The sequence below is a fragment of the Anser anser genome (genome assembly GCF_964211835.1).
Source record: "Anser anser genome assembly, chromosome: Z".
Classification (NCBI taxonomy): Eukaryota; Metazoa; Chordata; class Aves; order Anseriformes; family Anatidae; genus Anser; species Anser anser.
In genome coordinates this window covers 7,858,061-7,882,057 of record NC_139723.1, presented here as the reverse complement: position 1 = coordinate 7,882,057, position 23,997 = coordinate 7,858,061, and the positions used below count along the sequence as shown (strand labels likewise).

Sequence of the window (23,997 nt, the reverse complement as noted above, 5' to 3'; positions counted from 1 at the left end):
GAAATTTTGTTTTTTTTGACCATGAGGCGCTTTACTCGGCACCCGGCCTGATGGCCGCAGATGGGTCCCTATCTCTAAGGGGAAAACAGATCCTAGCCCAGGAGCTGGCAGGGCTCGTTGAGAGGGCTTTAAACTAGGTAAGAAGGGGGAAGGGGCTGACATAAGGCTTGTTGGAGCTGTGCCAGGGGGAACAATGGCAAGGCTAGGGGAGAAGGCAATGGCCCGACTGAAGTGCATCTACACTAATGCACACAGCATGGGTAACAAACAAGAGGAACTGGAAGCCATCGTGCAGCAGGCAGGCTATGACTTGGTTGCCATCACGGAAACATGGTGGGACCACTCTTATGACTGGAGTGCTGCAATGTCTGGCTATAGGCTCTTCAGAAGGGACAGACAGCACAGAAGAGGTGGTGGTGTGGCTCTCTATGTTAGAGAGTGTTTTGATGTTGTGGAACTTGAGGCTGGGACTGATAAGGTTGAGTCCCTATGGTTTAGGATCAGAGGGAAGGCCAACAAGGCAAGCATCCTGCTGGGGGTCTGTTATAGACTGCCGAACCAGGATGAGGAGACGGATGAGGAGTTCTACAGGCAGCTGGCAGAAGTTGCAAAATCATCAGCGCTTGTTCTCGTGGGGGACTTCAACTTCCCAGACATATCCTGGAAGCACAACATAGCCCAGAGAAAGCAGTCTAGGAGGTTTCTGGAGAGCATGGAAGATAGCTTCCTGACGCAGCTGGTTAGAGAGCCTACCAGGGGAGGTGCCCCGCTAGACCTTCTGTTCACAAACAGTGACAGACTGATAGGAGATGTGGTGGTCGGGAGCTGTCTTGGGCAGAGTGACCACGAAATGGTAGAATTCTCTATTCTTGGTGAAGCCAGGAAGGGGACCAGTAAAACTGCTGTCTTGGATTTCCGGAGGGCTGACTTTGAGCTGTTCAGGACACTGGTTGGCAGAGTCCCTTGCTCGACCTCGCAGGAGATGCCCTCCCCTTCCGGCACCGCCTTCTCAGGTGCCCTTGAACAATAGGTTTGAGGCCCTGGGGCTCGAGAGACCCGTGGGTGAGGATGAGGTAGGAAGCCTACCCGGGAGGATGCCTGAGGTGAGGAAGTTGACTCCACGCCTCAGGACTGCCTCCACCAAGAAAGAAAGAAGGGTGATTGTTGTGGGCGACTCCCTCCTCAGGGGAACGGAGGGCCCTATTTGTCGGCCTGACCCCACACATAGGGAAGTCTGCTGCCTCCCTGGGGCCAGGGTCAGAGACGTTACCAGGAAGCTTCCAAACCTGGTTCGCCCCTCTGACTATTACCCGCTTTTGATAGTCCAGGCTGGCAGCGATGATGTTGAAAAGAGAAGCCTCAGGGCCATCAAACAGGACTATAGGGGGCTGGGACGATTGGTGGAGGGAGCGGGAGTGCAGGTGGTGTTTTCGTCTATCCCTACGGGGGAAGGGAGAGGCACGGAGAGAACACGGAAAGCTCATGTGGTTAATAGGTGGCTCAGAGGCTGGTGCCAGCATAGAAATTTTGGGTTTTTTCACCATGGGGAGCTTTACTCGGCACCCGGCCTGATGGCCCCAGATGGGTCTCTATCTCCAAGGGGAAAACGGATCCTAGGCCAGGAGCTGGCGGGGCTCATAGAGAGAGCTTTAAACTAGGTAAGAAGGGGGACGGGGCTCAAACAAGGCTTGTTGGAGCTGTGCCGGGGGAAACAATGGCTAGGCCGGGGAAGAAGGCGATGGCCCAGCTGAAGTGCATCTACACTAATGCACGCAGCATGGGTAACAAACAGGAGGAGCTGGAAGCCATTGTGCAGCAGGCAGGCTACGACTTGGTTGCCATCACGGAGACGTGGTGGGACCGCTCCCACGACTGGAGTGCTGCAATGCCTGGCTATCGGCTCTTCAGGAGGGACAGGCAGCACAGAAGGGGTGGTGGCGTGGCTCTCTACATTAGAGAATCTTTCGATGTTGTGGAACTCCAGGCTGGGAATGATAAGGTTGAATCCCTGTGGGTTAGGATCCGTGGGAAGGCCGGCAAGGCTAGCATCCTGGTGGGGGTCTGCTATAGACCGCCGAACCAGGATGAGGAGACGGATGAGGAGTTTTATAGGCAACTGACAGAAGTTGCAAAATCGTCGGCGCTTGTCCTCGTGGGGGACTTCAACTTCCCGGACATATCCTGGAAACACAACACGGCACAGAGAAAGCAGTCTAGGAGGTTTCTGGAGAGCGTGGGAGATAGCTTCCTGACGCAGCTGGTCAGTGAACCTACCAGGGGTGGTGCCCCGCTAGACCTTCTCTTCACAAACAGAGAAGGACTGGTGGGAGATGTGGTGGTCGGAAGCTGTCTGGGGCAGGGTGACCACGAAATGGTAGAGTTCTCTATTCTTGGCGAGGCCAGGAAGGGGACCAGTAAAACTGCTGTCTTGGACTTCCGGAGGGCTGACTTCGAGCTGCTCAGGACGCTGGTTGGCCGAGTCCCTTGGGAGGCGGTTCTGAAGGGCAGAGGAGTCCAGGAAGGCTGGGCGCTCCTCAAGAAGGAAATCGTGATGGCACAGGAGCGGTCCGTCCCCACGTGCCCAAAGATGAGCCGGTGTGGAAGAAGACCGGCCTGGCTCAACAGAGAGTTGCGGCTGGAGCTTAGCAGAAAAAAGAGGGTTTATAATCTTTGGAAAAAAGGGCGGGCCACTGAGGAGGACTACAAGGATGTAGCGAGGCTGTGCAGGGAGAAAATTAGAAAGGCCAAAGCTCATCTGGAGCTCAATCTGGCTACTGCCGTTAAAGACAACAAAAAATCCTTTTACAAATACATCAACGCGAAACGGAGGACTAGGGAGAATCTCCATCCTTTACTGGATGCGAGGGGAAACCTAGTTACTAAGGATGAGGAAAAGGCTGAGGTGCTTAATGCCGCCTTTGCCTCAGTCTTTAGCGGCAATACCGGTTGTTCTCCGGACACCCAGTGCCCTGAGCTGGTGGAAGGGGATGGGGAGCAGGATGTGGCCTTCGCTATCCATGAGGAAATGGTTGGCGACCTGCTACGGAGCTTGGATGTACGCAAGTCGATGGGGCCGGATGGGATCCACCCAAGGGTACTGAGCGAACTGGCGGAGGAGCTGGCCGAGCCGCTTTCCATCATTTATCGGCAGTCCTGGCTATCGGGGGAGGTCCCGGTTGACTGGCGGCTAGCCAATGTGACGCCCATCTATAAGAAGGGCCGGAGGGCAGACCCGGGGAACTATAGGCCTGTCAGTTTGACCTCAGTGCCGGGGAAGCTCATGGAGCAGATTATCTTGAGGGTCATCACGCGGCACTTGCAGGGCAAGCAGGCGATCAGGCCCAGTCAGCATGGGTTTATGAAAGGCAGGTCTTGCTTGACGAACCTGATCTCCTTCTATGACCAAGTGACGCGCTTGGTGGATGAGGGAAAGGCTGTGGACGTGGTCTACCTTGACCTCAGTAAGGCTTTTGACACCGTTCCCCACAACATTCTCCTCGAGAAACTGGCTGCTCGGGGCTTGGACTGGCGTACGCTTCGCTGGGTTAGAAACTGGCTGGATGGCCGGGCCCAGAGAGTTGTGGTGAATGGAGTCAAATCTGGTTGGAGGCCGGTCACTAGTGGAGTCCCCCAGGGCTCGGTACTGGGGCCGGTCCTCTTTAATATCTTTATTGATGATCTGGATGAGGGCGTCCAGTGCACCCTCAGTAAGTTTGCAGACGACACCAAGCTAAGTGCGTGTGTCGATCTGCTCGAGGGCAGGAAGGCTCTGCAGGAGGATCTGGATAGGCTGGAGCGATGGGCTGAGGTCAACTGCATGAAGTTCAACAAGGCCAAGTGCCGGGTCCTGCACCTGGGCTGCAACAACCCCAAGCAGAGCTACAGGCTGGGAGATGAGTGGCTGGAAAGCTGCCTGGCCGAGAAGGACCTGGGAGTATTGGTGGATAGTCGGCTGAATATGAGCCAGCAGTGTGCTCAGGTGGCCAAGAAGGCCAACAGCATCCTGGCCTGTATAAGAAGCAGTGTGGCCAGCAGGTCGAGGGAAGTGATTGTGCCCCTGTACTCGGCTCTGGTGAGGCCGCACCTCGAGTACTGTGTTCAGTTTTGGGCCCCTCGCTACAGGAAGGACATGGACGTGCTCGAGCGAGTCCAGAGAAGGGAGACCAAGCTGGTGAGGGGTCTGGAGAACAAGTCTTACGAGGAGCGGCTGAGGGAGCTGGGCTTGTTCAGCCTGGAGAAGAGGAGGCTCAGGGGCGACCTCATCGCTCTCTACAGTTACCTGAAAGGAGGCTGTAGAGAGGTGGGGGTTGGTCTATTCTCCCACGTGCCTAGTGACAGGACGAGGGGGAATGGGCTAAAGTTGCGACAGGGGAGTTTTAGGTTGGATGTTAGGAAGTACTTCTTTACCGAAAGGGTTATTAAGCATTGGAACGGGCTGCCCAGGGAGGTGGTGGAGTCACCATCCCTGGAGGTCTTTAAAAGACGTTTAGATGTAGAGCTTAGGGATATGGTTTAGTGGAGTACTTAGTGTTAGGTCGGAGGTTGGACTCGATGATCTTGAGGTCTCTTCCAACCTAGAGAAATCTGTGAATCTGTGAATCTGAGGTGGTTCTGAAGGGCAGAGGAGTCCAGGAAGGCTGGGCACTCTTCAAGAAGGAAATCTTAATGGCTCAGGAGCGGTCTGTTCCCATGTGCCCAAAGACGAGCCGGCGCGGAAGAAGACCAGCCTGGCTGAACAGAGAGTTGTGGCTCGAGCTTAGGAGAAAAAAGAGGGTTTATAATCTTTGGAAAAGAGGGCGGGCCACTCACAAGGACTATAAGGCTGTTGTGAGGCTGTGCAGGGACAAAATTAGAAGGGCCAAAGCTCATCTGGAACTCAGTCTGACTACTGCTGTTAAAGATAACAAAAAATGTTTTTACAAATACATCTACACCAAAAGGAGGACTAAGGAGAATCTTCATCCTTTACTGGATGCGGGGGGGAAACTTAGTTACAAGGGATAAGGAAAAAGCTGAGGTGCTTAATGCCTTTTTTGCCTCAGTCTTTAGCGGCAAAACCAGTTGTTCTCTGGATACCCAGTACCCTGAGCTGGTGGAAGGGGATGGGGAGCAGGATGCGGCCCTCACTATCCACGAGGAAATGGTTGGCAACCTGCTACAGCACTTGGATGTACGCAAGTCGATGGGGCTGGATGAGATCCACCTGAGGGTACTGAGCGAACTGGCGGAGGAGCTGGCCAAGCCGCTTTCCACCATTTATCGGCAGTCCTGGCTATCAGGGGAGGTCCCAGTTGACTGGCAGCTAGCAAATGTGATGCACATCTACAAGAAGGGTCGGAGGGTAGACCCGGGGAACTATAGGCCTGTTAGTTTGACCTCAGTGCCAGGGAAGCTCATGGAGCAGATTATCTTGAGTGTCATCACGTGGCACTTACAGGGCAACCAGGTGATCAGGCCCAGTCAGCATGGGTTTATGAAGGGCAGGTCCTGCTTGACGAACCTGATCTCCTTATATGACAAAGTGACACACTTAGTGGATGAGGGAAAGGCTGTGGATGTGGTCTACCTTGATTTCAGTAAGGCTTTTGACACCGTTTCCCACAACATTCTCCTCGAGAAACTGGCTGCTCATGGCTTGGACTGGTGTACACTTCGTTGGGTTAAAAACTGGCTGGATGGCCGGGCCCAAAGAGTTGTGGTGAATTGAGTCAGATCCAGTTGGAGGCCAGTCACTAGTGGAGTCCCCCAGGGCTCAGTACTGGGGCCAGTCCTCTTCAATACCTTTATCGATGATCTGGATAAGGGGATTGAGTGCACCCTCAGTAAGTTTGCAGACCACACCAAGTTAAGTGCGTGTGTCGATCTGCTCAAGGGTAGGAAGGCTCTGCAGGAGGATCTGGATAGGCTGGACCGATGGGCTGAGGTCAGCTGTATGAAGTTCAACAAGGCCAAGTGCCGGGTCCTGCACCTGGGGCACAACAACCCCAAGCAGAGCTACAGGCTGGGAGATGAGTGTTTAGAAAGCTGCCTGGCAGAGAAGGACCTGGGAGTATTGGTTGATAGCTGGCTGAATATGAGCCAGCAGTGTGCTCAGGTGGCCAAGAAGGCCAACAGCATCCTGGCCTGTATAAGAAGCAGTGTGGCCAGCAGGGCTAGGGAAGTGATTGTCCCCCTGTACTCGGCTCTGGTGAGGCCGCACCTCGAGTACTGTGTTCAGTTTTGGGCCCCTTGCTACAAGAAGGACGTCGAGGTGCTTGAGTGAGTCCAGAGAAGGGTGACAGAGGATGGTGAGGGGTCTGGAGAACAAGTCTTAGGAGGAGCGGCTGAGGGAGCTGGGACTGTTCAGCCTGGAGAAGAGGAGGCTCAGGGGTGACCTTATCGCCCTCTACAGGTACCTTAAAGGAGGCTGTAGTGAGGTGGGGGTTGGTCTATTCTCCCACGTGCCTGGTGACAGGACGAGGGGGAATGGGCTAAAGTTGCACCAGGGGAGGTTTAGGTTGGATGTTAGGAAGAACTTCTTTACTGAAAGGGTTGTTAGGTATTGGAATGGGCTGCCCAGGGAAGTGGTTGAGTCACCATCCCTGGAGGTCTTTAACAGACGTTTAGATGTTGAGCTTAGTGATATGGTTTAGTGGAGGACCTGTTAGTGTTAGGTCAGAGGTTGGACTGGGTGATCTTGGAGGTCTCTTCCAACCTAGACGATGCTGTGATTCTGTGAAAGTGCATGCCTTGTCCTGGACACAGTCACTCTATGCCATAGAGTAATCACTGAGAAAGAGAAGAACAACATTTCAGAGTCCTCTTTCTGAAGTCTGTTCTTTGGATTTGAATAGAAGCTTGGAGCACAAAAGCTAATTATCTTCCTCCTATAGCAAGAATTAAGTTTGTATGGCAGTGGCATGTGTGGCTGACATAGTTCTCTACCATCCCAGAGATACTAGATCCTATATATACATGACTAATCCAGGAAAGAAACATTATTCAAGCTTATTGCCTGCATTGGCCCTTGGAGAACACACACATATATATACATACACATATATATAATAAATAAATAAATACATATATGTATATCAGTTACAGATGAGTTATGCCACTATGCCACTGCACTTCTATACTGCTGAGGAACCCTGTTGCAAGGCAGGGTCCTTTTCCTAGTGGGGTCTGTTGTAGTTTGATGAAGAGTTCTAATTTATCTGGCTCAGTTTACAGTGATATTTAATCCAAAGAGCAGTGTGTGCTGGGTTTTAACCAATGAAGCCATGATGATTGAGGACCTGAGTACTTTGGAAATCTGTATGTGCTCTTATTACTAAAGTTGTTTAATCTGCCCAGATCTCCAGATAAATTTGCATTATGAGCAAATATGATACAACATAAGATGTTCCTTGACATAATTTTTTCATTTTATCTTGCAACAGTGATTTGGCACAGCTACCATCTGTTCCTGACAAAATTAAAACCTAAACATCAGACAGGGCATTGTTCAAATAGCCTTATCACGGTCACTTGGAATTACAAACCCGCCTGTAGATCTGATTCTTTTGCCACATTTTTAACAGATGTTTTGATTTTAAAATGTTAGAATTTAGGCGTCTCCACAGCATCTCTAAAATGATAATTCATATCCCTCTCTGCATGCATTTCTCTGAGAGACAGCTGGGGGCTTGACATTTGAGCACTTCTTGAGAATAGATTGGTAAGGTTATGCTGTAGTTTGCGTGTCCTTCATTATTCCAGTGCAAGTGATGAAAGCTTCGAGTAACAAAAGAACATTTGGTAAACAAAGGCCAGCTGACTTTTGTATGAAGAGCAGATCTGTCTTTTTGTCCCAGTTATGCACAATGTGGTAGCCAACTTGCTATTTGGAAAGAGCCTGGGGCTGGCAAACCAAAGAGACTCATGCGCTTTCTCAAGATGACGTTTAAGAGCAGAGATCAACAAGAAATGAGATTTTTGTCTGGGACAGTGGCATATCATCTTAAGTTCAGCTGTCTTACCTGCTCACTGCTGCTGTACATCAACGAGGATTTCTTCTGTCCTGTGCACTGGCAAGGAAGGGGTTGTGGTTCACAAGTTCACCCACAGTGAAAGAGAAACTGGTTGTTCTAGCCAGCTGAGCATTATTGTGTGGTCTTCTCTCATCTGCTAACTACCGCAGACCCTGATTAGAGACAAGCAGCCATGTATTTTTCTCCTATTTGATTAAATTTTGACAATTAGACATAACATTTGTGCAGGTTGGCATCAGCTTTCCTGACTTGGTTTATTCTCTACTCCCTACCTAATCATAATCAAGTCTTGCTTTTAGTAGAAATGTCCTCTTTCATCTCCATTTTCACGCTTGCCTAGAAAAATGTACCCTTTGTCAACCAGATGTAACAGGAAAGAGGAATGTTCTCCCATTTCTGGTCTCTTTAATTTCCTTACAGTTAAGAAGAGGGAGAGAAAGAGAGAGAGAGAGAGAGAGAGAGATCTACTTAACTTGTGCAGAATTCACTGGTGTTACATTTAATTAATCCTAGCATTTCAGTCACCCGAGCCTTTTGAAATGTAAAGAGCCTGAGGAGGGAAAGACTTTCATTTACTGTTCGTGTCATTTGTAATTACACCATTTGATTTCCCTCGTGGCCTCACAGTTTTCCTTGACTCTCTCTTGCAGGCTGCTTGTGGAAAGGAGCCCACCAAGTAGAAGACAAAAGAGCAAGAAACAATGGTCAAAGAAAACTAAGTCCTGAGAAAACAAAACCAGTATTCTTTCTACAGTGTTAGAGTTAGCAAAGCAGCAATGTGGAATATCTATCCAGTAGGCCTCGATTATTGTTAGTTTTCTGTCAGAAAAGGAGGAAAATATGGAGCAAATAACCTAGCAGCTGTGCCAATTTCAGGTGAGATGCTATGTCTATTAGAGTTAGCAGGAATAGTGTTATTCAAGTTATCCTCTAAGAATATACTGGTGATAATCTAAGATCTGAGGAAAAAGAAGTGTTACATGTGAAAATGAAACTGGAGGAGGTGGGGGACTTCCAGGTATAAGTATAAAAACCATTATTATCACAAAACAGGGCACTGTTCTAAATGGATTCATGAGGCTGTATTTGTACCTTTGACTTGAATTATGGTGGAACAATTTTGTATCAGTTGAAGAAGTGACCTTAGATATGAAAAACATTTTGGTCCTGTTTGGGTCCTATTGACAATATATTTTAGGAATTGCCCTGTTAACAATGTATTTTAGGAATTGACAGTTGTCAGATCTATCCTCAGTACAATATACTCACTCGTGTGTATCCAGAAACTCTTAAAATGCAAACACAAAGGAAAACCCAGGGACCAGAGTGTTTTAATTCTACTTGTGTGTGTTTCAGATTTACATGCTTCCTCATGCCTTCGGTAGATGCACACTTTTCCTCCTGTGTAAGATGCAACTCTCTCCCTAGTCCACACGCACGTGCTTGCCAAAGCATGTTGCTAAACTGCTTCCATTAGTATTGTTGTAAATCACAAGGACAGCTAAGATTAGTTAGCACTTTTGGAAGAGGGATAGTATACAATTGGATATACTTCTAGTCATTCCCTATCATCCGGTAACATGTGATGCATTTGTGAATTGTAAATTTTGTAGACATGAATGTTGGATGAGAAGTATCATTCTTTATGCTTAGAGAGAATAGAAAAGTTTTCTATTTCCTTCAAAACAAATGTTTTCGTGTATTTTATTTCGAAATAGGGAGCAGTACTGCCTTTTTGGAGATAAAAACTTAATAAGTGTCTTATTTTTAGTTGTAGACCTGGTAACTTACATTTTTATCCCAAGCATTGAAAACAACACACTGTTAGAATAGAACATTTTTGAAAGCAAAGCTGATTTAGACATCCCAAGCAAGTTTGCTCCAGGTGGGTGTGCAATACTGAATAACAGCTTTGAACATGGAAATGGCCAAGAGTTGCAGCAGCAGAACAGCAGAATAACATAGTATGTGACAATTATTTTTATAATCTGTGATCATGTTATAAAATGTCTTCTTAAAGCTATCCTGCTTTGAGTTATTTTTTTAAAATGATAGAGTACTGAAGTGCTGAGTTTAAATCAGTTAGTGCTCGGCTAGAAGGCTTTTGAGCAGATCCCTCTCCTTCAGCAAATATACCCCTCTCTCTCCACATATGAAAATGTAACTTAGAGAACAGTCTTCATATTACTTGGTGCTAATTAATGGTCTATCAATGGTCTTGTCTGTCCTGGAAAATGAACTGGGTAATGTATTTCTTTCCTGTTCTGAGCTGCTAGGTCTTTTTTTGCATGCTTAATGCCAAATGCTACTCCCTATAAAACACAGTGTATTCTCACATTGTTATATGAGAGCAGGTCTAAGTCCTCCTCTAAAAATGGTCTAAAACTTTGTTTGCTGATAGCTGAGTTGTTCCACCATGCCTGCAGGCGTGAGAGGACACAGACAATGAGGATGCTGTAATGCAACAGCCTTCCAGGTTCCCTGCTTCTTGCCCCAGGGTGAGACCTGCAGGTGTTGAAAATAAATAAAGGAAGCATAAGGGCTGCTGTCTGCCGGCTAAGCACCCTACTGCCATTTTGCACCAGGACCGCCAGAATGTACTCCGTTTTGATCATAACCCTGTCAGCCTGTCTGCTGGGGGCACTACCTCAAACCTAGTGGGCAGAAAATGGGGAAATGGATAACCTTGAATTTGCAATGCAGGGATGTGGAGCACTTCTTTTTATTTTTGACACCATTCTGCCTCATTTTGTGCCACCAGAAAGATGAAAATAAAATGGGTCAAGTGCAGAGAAACTGCAACAAAAGGGTAGGCAGGATCTTGTGTTTATCTCTATGCACTGAATACTGGAAGGGAACTCAGCAGATCATCACAGAAAACCTCCCAGACAGACTTAAGTTCATGCATAACTTGATGATTTTTTTTTGTTGTTGTTGTTCTGTTTCTCTGTTATTTGTTTCTTTGTTTTGTTTTGTTTCCAGACCCCTAGAAGATGCCTTAGTGTTTTTAACTAAGGGTGGAATCACTGTACAAAATATCTCTGGTGATAACTTGACCGGTTTACTTTAACAAGGCCTTTAATTGTTTCTGTGACAGTTTCCCTATCCACAGAATGGTATCTACAACCAGGAGTATTTTACACTCAATTATTCTAATTTCAAAATCCTTGAGATTGCAAGTTTAAAAAAAAAAAATAAAAAAAATTAAATATTGTATTAGGAGGCATGGCAAAAGAAACCCTTCAGTCATTCCTAAGGATCAAATGCTGTAATGTAGCTTCTAGAGCTGGATTTAGAGGGATAAAAGGAAAGTTCAGACACGGCTGCTGCTAAGCTCTGGAGCTTGCTGCTATATATCTGTGCCAGTTTAATGCTGTCTGACCAGAGTCCACTTAACCTTGTCCGACCCCTGGGCCTCAGGTGGCTTCTGCAGTCCTGGCGGACCAAACGTTGCTCTGCTACCTGGCTCAAGTGGGTGATGTTGACACAGATGTGCTCTGAGAGGTCCCAAACATCTTTCAGCTTTGACAGTGTAACTGTTCTAGGAGTGATTTTGCGTTAAGAAGGGACAGGACCTTGCTGCATTTATTGAGCAAGTTGGAAGATGTATAATGAATGTGTTATGGCCTAAGAGAACAGAGATAGCTTTCTACATATAAATCAAAATTTATCTTTCTGTGCTGGGTGACAGTAGACTGCTCATTCACACATTCACCAAAGCCACTTTCAAACATAGATTTTTTGGAAAGTGTTGGTTGACTTCATGTTTAACTATAAACAGTGGGAGTTATACCTATCTTGCATAATGATGAAAGTATTCGGAAATAGTGGCTCCAGGTTACACACACTGAGTAGCAAAAAGCAGTGCTTGCTACTCATATAAGATCTCTCTGTAAGTAATCTGGAGTTACTGCCCTGATTGTGGCAGGACATAGGTGAAAGGCAACTGTTTCTGTTTACCTAGACAGAAGAAGACCTAGGTTCTTCATTTGCCTCTGCATTGGGCAGCTCACCTCCTCTCTGGGGACTCCTCTAACCCTGGCCATGCAGAGCCGGTGGCAAGACACTTTGCAGTGCTCACCATAAAGCTGGGTAGCTCCCAGGCAGATGATGAAATTTATTGGATGACTGAAGTATCACAAAAGGGTGATCTAGTCCATGCTCCTTGTTTTTTCCTGCTTGTTCTTAGATCTGTTCCTTACATCGATTTTTGGTAGGTATTTTCTTTTCCTCCATCCCTGCCCCTTCTCTGTGAGCGCTACATGTTTCACACTGCTCATCTCAAATCAATGGGATGGTTTTGAAACTAGTGTGTCAGTCTCTAATTGAGCACAGACATCTGCCTGGGGAAGAATTGCAGGGGAAAATGCTAACGTTAAGGAGGTCCAGAGCCTAACCAAAAAAATAGCGAGGTCAATGTTTGCAGGACATGGGCTGCAGTAGACATATAAACTGTATGGTCGCATATTGCTTATGATGGTGCAAAAACTGGTCTTAAAAGGCTCTTTGCTTGCTCACTTCTCCACCTGGAATCTGAACCCTGAGACTGGTAAAAGGCAGGTGGGGGCATTGGGCTTGCTAGGACACAATCTGCTGGCTCAGCAAGGAGTTGATAAATGACTCCCCAAGAATAGTGAATTATTTGGTAATGGAATTGAAGAGGACCAAGCTTCCATTCCTGCCCTCAGGTCACAGCATTGGAGCACTTCTCTGTGTATTATATTGTACTTTATTATGACAAGGAGTGATGAGGTCTGTTTGTATATGCACAATTCAGAGCCCCTCACAGAGGCATACTAAATAAATATAATAAACTTGTCATAGGGAGCACTTTTGTGGTTTCTGAACTGTTTTGCCTTTAAAACATATTTTCCAAACGTGAGGTGAGTAGTCCGAATGAGTTTAGGGAATAGCCCCCATTATGATGCTTGTGGCCACATATTGAATCATTCTATCAAGTCTGCAAGCCAGCAAGATCATCAACTCACTGTACAAAAGGGAAAAGAATGGAAAAGCAAGAAATGCCTTGCTCTCTTATGTTGCACTGGGTTGTGCTAGGAAGAAACTGTAGTAGCGTGACCATCTTAACATCAACCAGATAAAAGTGAGGGTGAAAAATACAGGACAGCTGGGAGGGAACAACGAAGGAAATTAAACTGGTTGGGTCTTCCCTTTTTAGACAGATTTTGTCTTTCTGCTCTTAGAGGGTAGGCACTCTTCCTTGGCAGAGCTGGGCTGATGAGCTTGGTGTGGGTGGGTAAATCTCTCTCTGATTAGGTTCTCCTAGGGTCTGGGGCTTACTAGCTGAGTTGTCCAATAATGCCCTCTAGACACAAGGCTGGAGCATCAGTTTGTTTCTTAACTTTTTTTTTTTTTTTTTAATGGAGACTATTACACCATAACCAGCCCCAGGATGCATACACTGGTTAACACAGCTTTTATGGCTTATGTATGCATAATCTGGCATGACTATGTAGTATTTGGTATCAACCAAATGCAAAGTGTTGTACATCAGTTGTTTCCAATTACTGCACACTTTCCTCTGTCTTCTGTAAACAGTGACTAGGTTCTGTCAAGCCATTATGAATTCGTTAACTGGTGTTTTGTGGATGCAATTGCAGTAGTTATTTATGGATGGATTTCAAATGAAGAAAAGGATGCTGTCTTATAGACCAATGTAAGCTACTTTACATTCACAGAAAGCTGCATACAAGAGGAGAAAGCTGTTTAGGAGAAGTGTGTACTCCAACCTGGTACTACTTTGGTACCGGAGCAAGTGAGAAAGAAGAAATTTCAGTGTGCCAGTGGAGAAGGAAAGAGTTTAAAAGGCTGTAAAACCAAAGTGAAAATCTGTGGAGATATGAGAAGGACGGTGGTGTGGTCAAGCCAACAGACCAGGATATGACCTGAAGCAGCTGTTTCAGAGGATTTGTTCTCCCTTGTGAAGAGAAAAGGTCACAGAATCACGGAATTGTTTGGGTTGGAAGGGACCTTAAAGACCATCTAGTTCCAACCCCCTGGGACACCTCCCACCAGACCAGGTTGCCCAAGGCCCCATCCAGCCTGGCCTTGAACACCTCCAGGGATGGGGCATCCACAGCTTCTCTGAAAAACTTATTCCAGTGCCTCACCACCCACAGAGTGAAGAATTTTTTCCTAATAACTAATCTTAACTTACCCTTTTTTAGTTTAAAACCATTACCCCTTGTCCTATCACCACACCCCCTGACACAGAGTCCCTCCCCTGCTTTCCTGCAGTCCCCTTTAGGCACTGGCAGGCTGCTGTGACGTCTCCCCGGGGCCTTCTCTTATCCAGGCAGAACAACCCCAACCCCCTCAGCCTGGCTCCATAGGAGAGGTGCTCCAGACCCTTGATGATCCTCGTGACCCTCCTCTGGACTCACCCTATCAGACCCCTGCCCTTCTTGTGCTGGGGGCCCCAGAGCTGAGCGCAGGGCTCCAGGTGGGGTCTCACAAGAGCAGAGCAGAGGGGGACAATCCCCTCCCTCACCCTGCTGGCAACACTGCTTTTAGTGCAGCCCAAGGTATGGTTGGCTTTCTGGGCTGCAAGCACATATTGACGGCTCATGTTGAGCTTCTCTTCAACCAACACCCCCTGGTCCTTTAGGCCTTGGGATTGCCCCAGCCCAGGTGCAGGACCTTGCACTTGGCCTTGTTGAACTCCATGAGGTTTGCACAGGCCCACCTCTCAGGCCTGCCCAGGTCCCTCTGGATGGCATCCCTTCCCTCCAGCGTGTTGGCCGCACCACACAGCTCAGTGTCATCGGCAAACTTGCTGAGGGTGCACTCGGTCCCACTGCCCATGTCACTGACAAAGATGTCAAACAGCACCGGTACCAATACTGACCCCTGACGAACACTGCTGGTCACTGATCACCTGGACATTGAGTTGTTAACCACAACTCTTTGAGTGTGACCATCCAGCCAATTGCTTACCTATGTCTCTCCAACTATGAGACAAGGATATAATGGTGGATTGTGTCAAATTCTTTGCAGAAGTCTAGGTAGGTCCATTTCTCTTACTTTCCAGAAGTCGCCATGAATCCAGACACCAAAATCTTTTCCATGCCTATGGACTCTTAAGGAAGGATATGATTAAGCTATCAAATTGATGTTAAAAGTTGTTCCTTGGCAGGCAGATTCACATTCTGTGCAGGGAAGTGATGGAATAGGCTGAACACTGCAAGCTCTTAAACTTTCCTTAATGAGGAAATCAGTTGAAGGCCTGTAGCCCCAGGCACATTGTTAGCGATGATGATAATTTTAAATGCCATCTTTGATATCAAGATTTTATGTCTCTAGTAAATAACAAACAATTCCAATGTCAAATGTCAAAAATGGTTTATTAGTATGAAGGGATTTTTTTTTTCTCTCTTCTGAAGTGTTACCAGTTTGTGAGAATCAATCATGAGAATTAGGAGCTAATGTTTGTTCCAAAGAAATGAAGATCTGTGTGTCACTTGGCCTCCTTTATTGCTTGAAAAGGGTGGGGGAAGGAAAAAAAAATGTTTAATAGGAAATCAAAACTGGTTTGTGAGTATGTGTGTCTTGTTTGGCTTATTCATGACTGTGATACACATGTAAAATATGCTGGTGGTGCTCTATAGTCAAAAAAGCAGCTTGCCAACGCTGTAAAATTACTATTTATTTCCTTTTAATTCCACTGGGTGTGACATTTATGTCCAAATACATCTATCATTTTGTTGGACTTTTCTTTAGGCCTACTACAGCCCTGAAAGGTTATTTAAGTTTTTACATGTGGGAATGACCAGCTGTGAAGACTTTAGAATTGAAAGGGGTACTTTTATATTTTGACCTGACTCGACTTTGCTTTAAAACAACAATTATTCTGTGTTTTAAAAGAAGTCTTTTTTACAGAACAAATTAAATCATATATAATTTTACCCTTTTAAAATCTCATTGTCTTTATTTAGGGGAAAATGCTGTATATTTTAATAACAGAATTTGTAAAAAGTAAATGCTCTCATATGGTATGATGGTATCATCTGGTACATGATAGACTCCCCTGATTAGTTTATATGTGATGTAAATAGATGATGTAGAGGATGCAGAAGATGTCAAGGGTTCCGGTGCACCATGTTTGGATTATATGCATTTATGTCGTGTTGAAAAAGAGATCGGTGTCATGCCATGGAGTTTGAATTAGGCCAATGCAAATTGGTGAATTAGTCTACAAATGAACTGGTCTACACAAATATAGCAATTTACTGAAATGACCGTGTCACTGGATATGCCTACAGCTGTGCTGGAGACGCATGCTGACCGCTTCCCACTCAGCTGAGTTGGAGAGAAGAGCCTCTCTCTTCGTGGTGGAGCTTCCAAGTGGCCCTTTCAAGTAACGGAAATGAAGTGATGCGATGAGGCTCTCACAGAAAGTTTTGCATTTGACAGAGCAACCCATTAATTAATTTTATCTCGTGTATTGACATACCAGGAGATAGCAGAAATATCTGTGTGACTGGAAATGTTTATATTCAGATCCTTGAGAAAATGTTGGTGTTTCCCTCCAGTACTGGTGGGAATTATGTGAGTTCATAGCCTTGTGGAAGGTTTCTCTGACTTAGGTTAATGAAGCACTTGATAATCTCCCTAAAGTCAGTGGTTCCTGTGAAGTAGGAAGCAATGGGTGCGCTGTACTGTCAAAGTTGTTTTATTTCTGAACTCCCTTGAGTGAAAGCTCAGTGTGACTTTCTGTTTCATAAGAGGAGCTTAGGCTCTGCTTGTGCAATAGTCAAACAGAATGGTGCATGACAAAGTGAGGGGTTACTTGCTAAGGACTACCTGTGATCAACACACCAAAGAACAGGCTATGAATTTTGAAAAAAAAAAATTTCTGGAGAGACATTATGTCTTGTCTGTTATTGATCAACTGAAAAAAAAAAATAGGTATGCCTTTGGGCACATAAGCCCTTTCAGTTTGAAACAGTAAAGGTGACTGAAAGCTTGGTACGGATTATTTCTTTGTGTGAGATTTCTCACTTCAGACCTGAAAAAGATTCTGCCTTCACAAGCGTTTTTCTTTTTCTAGCTGCCAGCTGGTCTTGCAGAATGAGTATATTTCTCCACACATTCTGCCTTTCTTATAACCTTGGGATATCATGAATAAAAGTATTATTTATAAAATATAAGAACTGTAGTCAAGCAACCAACTATATAGGCTATATTTTCAAGACTTTTTACAACGCCTAGGTGTATCTTCAGCGTCCATCATGCTGATTATATTGCATTACAGAAGCTGAAGGAAAACTACTTTTCAGCTAGTCAAGTGTCATCAAATACATGTGGAACCTAATGCTCATCAACTGTGACGAGAATGAACAATTATGTTGAAGTAAAACAAGAGAAAATGCAGGAAAAAACAGGCTGAAAAACCTTTAACTAGGGATGTTTTGACTACATAATCTAAAATTGCTGCATGAGTGCAACAAGCAGGTTTAACTCACAGTTCCCTGGATTCTGTTTTTATTATTATATATATATACATATATTTCCCCAAGATTAGCATTTTAAACTATCAGGAAATGCTGTTTTTCTTTTCCCATGGAGTAGTTAAGATGTGAAAGGGAGAAGGGGGGAAGGAATGACAAGATCACAGGGAGCTGTTCTAAGCATTAGCTGCTGGGCTCTCCCCTTAGTGTCAGTAGGATGGAAATGGAGGTTTGGTGTCTGTGCTGTTGTTTTTGATCTCCTTTTGAGACACTGGGAAGAATTGCAAGGGGTGTCTTTAATTTCAAGCAGTAATCAGAGAACCAGGCACGTTTTGGGGGATTCAGCAGAGGGGAAACACCAGTCACACTACTGAAATGGACAGTAATCCTTGCTGTATTTCTAATTAATGGTCCACTGCAAAACGGTGTTTCATGCTTGGCTTTGCTTCTGGTGGTTGTAGAGAATGATTGCAGGTTGTTTCATTTGTGAATGGTACATTGTCTGCACAGGCAACACAAATTGTTTCAGCTGGTGAATGAATTGAAAGAACAAAAGCCTCAGTGCACTAAAAGAATAATTGTTTCCTCTACTGCACTGCAACTTCACCTCTTGGCGACAGCGTGTTTCCATTGCTCACTGGCTGCGGTTAGTGAGGTAGAAAGGGCATTGCAGAACAATAACATTGTTCCGAGCACATGAAATCTTCCAGTCATCCCTTGGATTCTATTTTTTGTTTCCTCCTCCAGTACCTATGCCTGCCCATTTGCTTATCAGTCCCTCCAGAACATCGGAGCCTTACGGTGATCCCATTTCTTACTCATGCTTTACTCATTTCCCAATATGGCTGTTGCTGCTTTTCAAGTTAGTCGTCCTAAATCCCTGCTTTGAATTTGAGGTCATTTAGAGTGCAGTCACGGATGGAAGTTAGTATACCATTAATGCATAGTGAGTACATGCAATGACATAAAATGTTTTGGCTATTCAAAGAACAACACACCACGTTTCAGGTTTTACCACATGAATTCCTTATTACTCGCATCGTTAAGCAGTAAATTTGGATGTGCACAGCACATAGACTGCCACATTCTGTTCAAAGTTGCAAATGTGTGCCATTTTAGTAAATTCTAGCTTTGTATACCTTAAGAAATAACAATACAGCTGTGGCAGCACACAGCTCAGTTCAGAGCTGGTGCCTGAGAAGGGAATGGTTTGCAGACGGACTCCCACTCTTGCCTGTAATTATGTGAGAACACAAGATGGCTCAGGTATGCCTGTGTGAGTTTCAATCACAAATGCAAAATGCTGCATAGCAAAAGCCCCCATCATGTGCCAAACACAGGATGTAGAATCCATGCAGATTCCTTCTGCTGGTTCAATTCTTTGAACAAAGACTTTGTGTTTTTCAAGTTGTATAATCTTGATCTAGTGCTTGCTGTCTTAATGGAAAGTGCCTTTTATGTTCCTGCATTCTGCTTGTTAACATTAAATGCAGGGGTAGAAAATGTTAAGTTGCCAGCAAAATGCTGTCCTTAGCTTCATAACTTCAGCCACTCATAGAAGGAAAATACATAATTTTACTGCAGCATCTTACCCTTTTCACCCAACTGAATGCCGATTTAGTAGTTTCTGAAAGTGCTCTATATGTGGCAAAACGACTTGTTCTGGGACCTACCTGTTTTCCAGGAGTGTGCAGGTATCTTCTGCTGCAGCCATCTTCCCTCACATTTCCTGCCTGCACCTTCCTCATTACCCACTTCGTTACCCCACTGTTACAAGCAGGATGCTCCAGCTACCTATCTAGTCTCTTTGCTCATTCCTGGAGAAAAACAATTGGGATTCCTCTCCTGAGCTGCATTTAAAACCACAGCCTAAACCACCCTCACCTTTCAACAAGAGCGTGCAACATGTAGAGATGGGGAACCTTGCTGACAGAGCCACTGCCCGTGATTTTTAGATATAATGATGAGGTCCCAGTGTGGAAGTACTTTTCTAGACCAGTAGGCACAACTATAGCTTAAGTCATATTTAATCACTATTACATATGTTCCCTTGTCCACCTTCCAGCACCTCTAAATAGGATAAGGTCTCCATAGACCCACTGGGGCTCTAAACTCCTGCACCTCATCCAGGAGTTCCTGTTCCTGTCTTCTCACTACCTTTAATAGCCATTACCTGCTATTTCAAGATAATGTAAAATGCTACAGTGTGTGTAATCTGTTATTCTAGTCGACATTAGCACCTACAGCACTTGGGTAAGTACTTCACTTCGTTCTCCACTTGGTCTAGGAATCAGAGCAAAGACTGAGTTCAGGAAAACACTATTTTCACTGACGACTCTTGTGATAGAGCTCCACTGGACCCCATTTACTGCACTTTGAAAATGACACATTTCAGAATCAAAGTTTAAGGATGACTTGTAAAGTTTTATTGTGTGTGCAATGTTATGCTCTCCTCTTCCTTCTCACAAGAGTTACACGGAATCACACAGAATCACAGAATGGCTGAGGCTGGAAGAGACCTCTGGAGGTCATCTGGTGTAACCCCCTGCCCAGCACGGTCACCTAAAACACACGGCACAGGATCGGATCCAGGCAGGTTTTAAATATCTCCAGGTAAGAGACTTCACAACCTCTCTGTGCAACCTGTCCCAGTTCTCTGTCACCCTCACAGTAAAGAAGTGCCCCCTCACATTCAGCGAGAACCTCCTGTGCTTCGGTTTGTGCCTGTTGACTCTCATCCTGTCACTGGGCACCACTGAAGAATATGGTCCCATTCTCTTGACACCCTCTCTTCAGATATTTACACGCATTGATGAGATCCCCTCTCAGCCTCCTCTTCTCCAAACTAAACAGGCCCAGCTCTCTCAGCCTCTCCTCGTATGACAGCTGCTTCAGTCCTCTCATCATCTTAGTAGCCCTCTGCTGGGCTCGCTCCAGTAGCTCCACGTACCTCTTACACTGGGGAGCCCTGTGTCTTCATCAAATGTCAGTAATTTGCATGAGAAAAAGAGCTGAGAAAATAAACCAGCTTTAAGATTCTAACACGGGAAAACATTATTTTCTTCGTATCTTAAGACAGTAAGAGATGAGGTATCATTCTCTGCAAAGCCAAAACTCTGAAATACAAAGAACTTACCCTGAGGCAAACACCTGCCTAAAGCAGTCATTTCAGAACAACTGACATTTGTCAGAGCTTAAAGATCCTGGTTTTGGATGCTTTTACTAGAGGCAAGTGTTGAGCAGACCCATCATACACAACGCTTATCTCTGGCTATGATCATTTCTAAAGCTTGCACACAACCCGCTTCTGAACTTGTGTATTGCCAGCAGGTTCTGAGAAATGTGTTCTTTACTTAGCCGCTAAAGTAGTAAGTAGTGTTGAGCAACTCTGCAGCTAGAAAGCCGTGAATATCCTTTAAAAGTCACAAAAGGATAAGCAGAAAAAAAAAAAATCAAAGACGCATCCACTAAATATCTGTATTTAGGACAAAATGAAAAGTTGTTGTAAAGAAATAATTTTAAGGATTGAATTACATGTGATAAGTAGGAAGAGGCCTGTTTGCTTGAACTTCTTCAACCATAAAATGCTGTGAACAGGAAAGGCCTTTGTAATACAATGCCTTCTTGTCAATGGTTTTTGGATTCTCTAGGCTTAAAAAAAAATTCTTGGGTCATTTCACTGGTACTCCTAGTCACAGATAAACACAGAGATTACTAAGAATTAATCTGACAACTAGGACAGCTTTAGATGCATTGGAGATGTGTATCTACAAACAACATTAGTTATGATAAAGTCCAATAAATGTTAAAAACTAGAATATAATTGCTTAATATATAAAGTTATCGGATGATTCTTTACATATTTTGAACATGCATACACCTGACATTCAAAATCCAAGTCTCCTTAGCAGTTTCCCTCCCCCCAGCTGTAGGAATGACACCTCTGAAACCCACAATTGGTTTGCTTTGATGCTACATTTTGAAAAGTATCCACATTTAAAGGTACAGGACCAGACTTGGGATCTCTCCCAGATCTCCTGCTCAGCTTAAAGCTTGTATCTGGGCACACTGTGGTCATCACCATACAGCTCTGTACTCTTCTGAACCTGCATGGTTTACAGTCTTATTTATGTGGTGCAAAATGGAGAAAGCTATTTTCCCTGTCTGCAGATTAGAAATCAGTTTTGTATAACAGATTACTTGTGATGGTGATTTAGATTATGCAGGTATACATGGGATAATTCCAAAGCTAACTAACAATCTTTTCTAAGTGCAGGGTGATTTAGATCTATGAAACAAGTTTTTCAAGCAAAAATGACAACAGGTACCTTTCAGTGTGTTTTATTGCCAGCTAAGCTCGTTCTGATCACGCACATTTTTAGAACAAAAAAAAGTACTGCTGACAGACAACTCTCTCAAACGCAGTCAATATGAAGTCATGTAGCTGTCTGGTATAAACACACCTGTTAGGCACTATTAAAATAAGTTACTAAATCAGTAAAAGTTTGAAAAATTATAGAACAAACACTAATGGCAGGTATTTATAAAGATAACCTATTTTTTTAATAAAGATAACATAATAATAAGTGTAATCTAATTTAGTTGTTTTCTTTAACCTTTAGAACATTGGGACATGCAACTTCTGTACCTGCAGACTTCTGAGAAGCTAACCATTCACTCAGCTAATTTAACAACCTTCTATTAAATGCATCAAAAACAGTACGAGCCACTAGAATCTTTTTGACACAATTTTGAAAAAATGGAGAATGATTTATCTGAGAGTTAGATTTCTAAAGATGAATACATATATTTCACAGAGTAGTCAAGGTTGTCAAATCCCACGTATGTGCATCCTCAAGAGATAGTCTGACATCACTACAATAATGATCCCAATCCCTGCCTTTATATATATTTCATCTTGCCAATAAAAATATTGATAGATTATTTGAGAAATTTCAAGTTTACAAAATAAAAGTTGAATGTAACTTAAACAAGAGGTCGTGCTTTAAGCATGTGAATATACCTATCACAACATCATAGGATTTGTTCAGACAGTAAGAACCAAAAATACTTCTGTAAACATATCCTGTAATGTTCTTCATTCTTGTAAGAGTGGTCTTATTGCTATTGCTAGATATGTAATTTTTTAAATTTCTTTTAATAGGTCTATCAAACACAAACATTAAAAGTCTATTCAACTGCATGGTGTAAAATATACTCCCGTGGAACTCAGATACACAACAGACACCTTTTTAACAGTTACATCAGCAGTGTCAGTACTGATGTGACATTAGAATGTACTTATACTGGAGTTAGTTACATTATGATCACTAATACTGTACATGATGGTCCATTTGGAGGAAGAGGGTTGTCCACAAAGAGACAAGATATCCAACATAGATGAGGAGAGTAGACGACACTTCCCAAAGTTTTCCTGCCAGAAGTTCTTCCATGCTTTGCTGTTTGGTAGTAGGGCACAGGAGACACTCTCCAGTTGCTACTGTACAAAGAGGATGCTGAAGGCCATCACCACACAGCACACAGCTACATATGGGCTCTTCCGTTCACCTTGGGGTGGGGAGGACAAAACAAAACAATCCAGGCATAACTAAATAGATCTAGGCGGCTCCTAGCCTAACACTGCAATTATCACATTGCATGTGCAAAGTAACACTGAACACTTCTAGCTGGAGAAATGCTGTTACAAATACAGTTGTGCACTGGGGAAGAAAATGCATGGGAGTGGGAAAACTAAGTTGTAGGACAGGGTATATTGCCCCATATAAGGAAAGAATTGGCAAGGACTTCTGTCTTATTAGTAACCATCTTTTCTGAGATGCCATTTCTGGGAAAACATTAAAGAAAAAATACAGTATGTCATTGCTATCCCTTAGTGCCAGAGAGTCAAGAGGCAGGCACCAGAAAGCTAACCAAGACACCGGATCTTTTCCTGGCTTTGTTCTCAGTTCTAAGAGCTAACACTGCTCAAAGGCTACTCCACGTCAGCTGAGAAGAGGTCTAACTCGATGCTGTCTGGCCATGATGGCTGCGTATGCAGCATGCATATTCTACATGTAGTATCATGTAGGAGCCAGCGAACTGGCTGGGGAACTCACAGCAGCAGACATGGCCAGATGCTTGTCTTTTTTCTTTCCTAGGGAGACATAACATTGCTAGCATATGGAGAGGATCTGGTCCACAGATTTTCAGGTTAGTAATAAAAATGGTCAACAGACTGCACAAGGTGTACAAAGACCCCTACTGTTGATACTTTCAAATTAGTGTTATAGCTTTGCATGGCAGACCATTGACAAAAGTTAAGTTTGTCCAATTGGCAGACTTATGTTTGGTGGCAAATGCAATCAAAAGAGATCTGTTTTTACCTATTTTCATCCATAACAAAATGTTACAAACATCTCTGGCTCACCAAACATGGTATGGAAAAACAAACACACAAAATCTTAGGTAGGGAACCGTAACATTGTCATGGGAACATCAGTAATATGAGACTGCTA

General features: G+C 44.5%; 1 protein-coding gene and 1 long non-coding RNA gene across 2 annotated transcripts in view; one reads left to right on the top strand and one right to left on the bottom strand.

The window, feature by feature from the left end:
* Positions 1-22,968, top strand: part of LOC310889701 — a 48,078-nt gene extending 25,110 nt beyond the window's left edge. Inside the window, exon 4 of the long non-coding RNA XR_014576717.1 lies at positions 8,663-22,968. This is a non-coding gene — a long non-coding RNA (uncharacterized lncRNA). The remainder of the gene's footprint in view (positions 1-8,662) is intronic.
* TMEM167A (transmembrane protein 167A) overlaps positions 21,808-23,997 on the bottom strand; it is a 21,306-nt gene continuing 19,116 nt past the window's right edge. Inside the window, exon 4 of the mRNA XM_083817577.1 lies at positions 21,808-23,050. Within this exon, the coding sequence (XP_083673703.1) occupies positions 22,980-23,050 (71 nt within the window). The 3' untranslated portion in view covers positions 21,808-22,979. The remainder of the gene's footprint in view (positions 23,051-23,997) is intronic.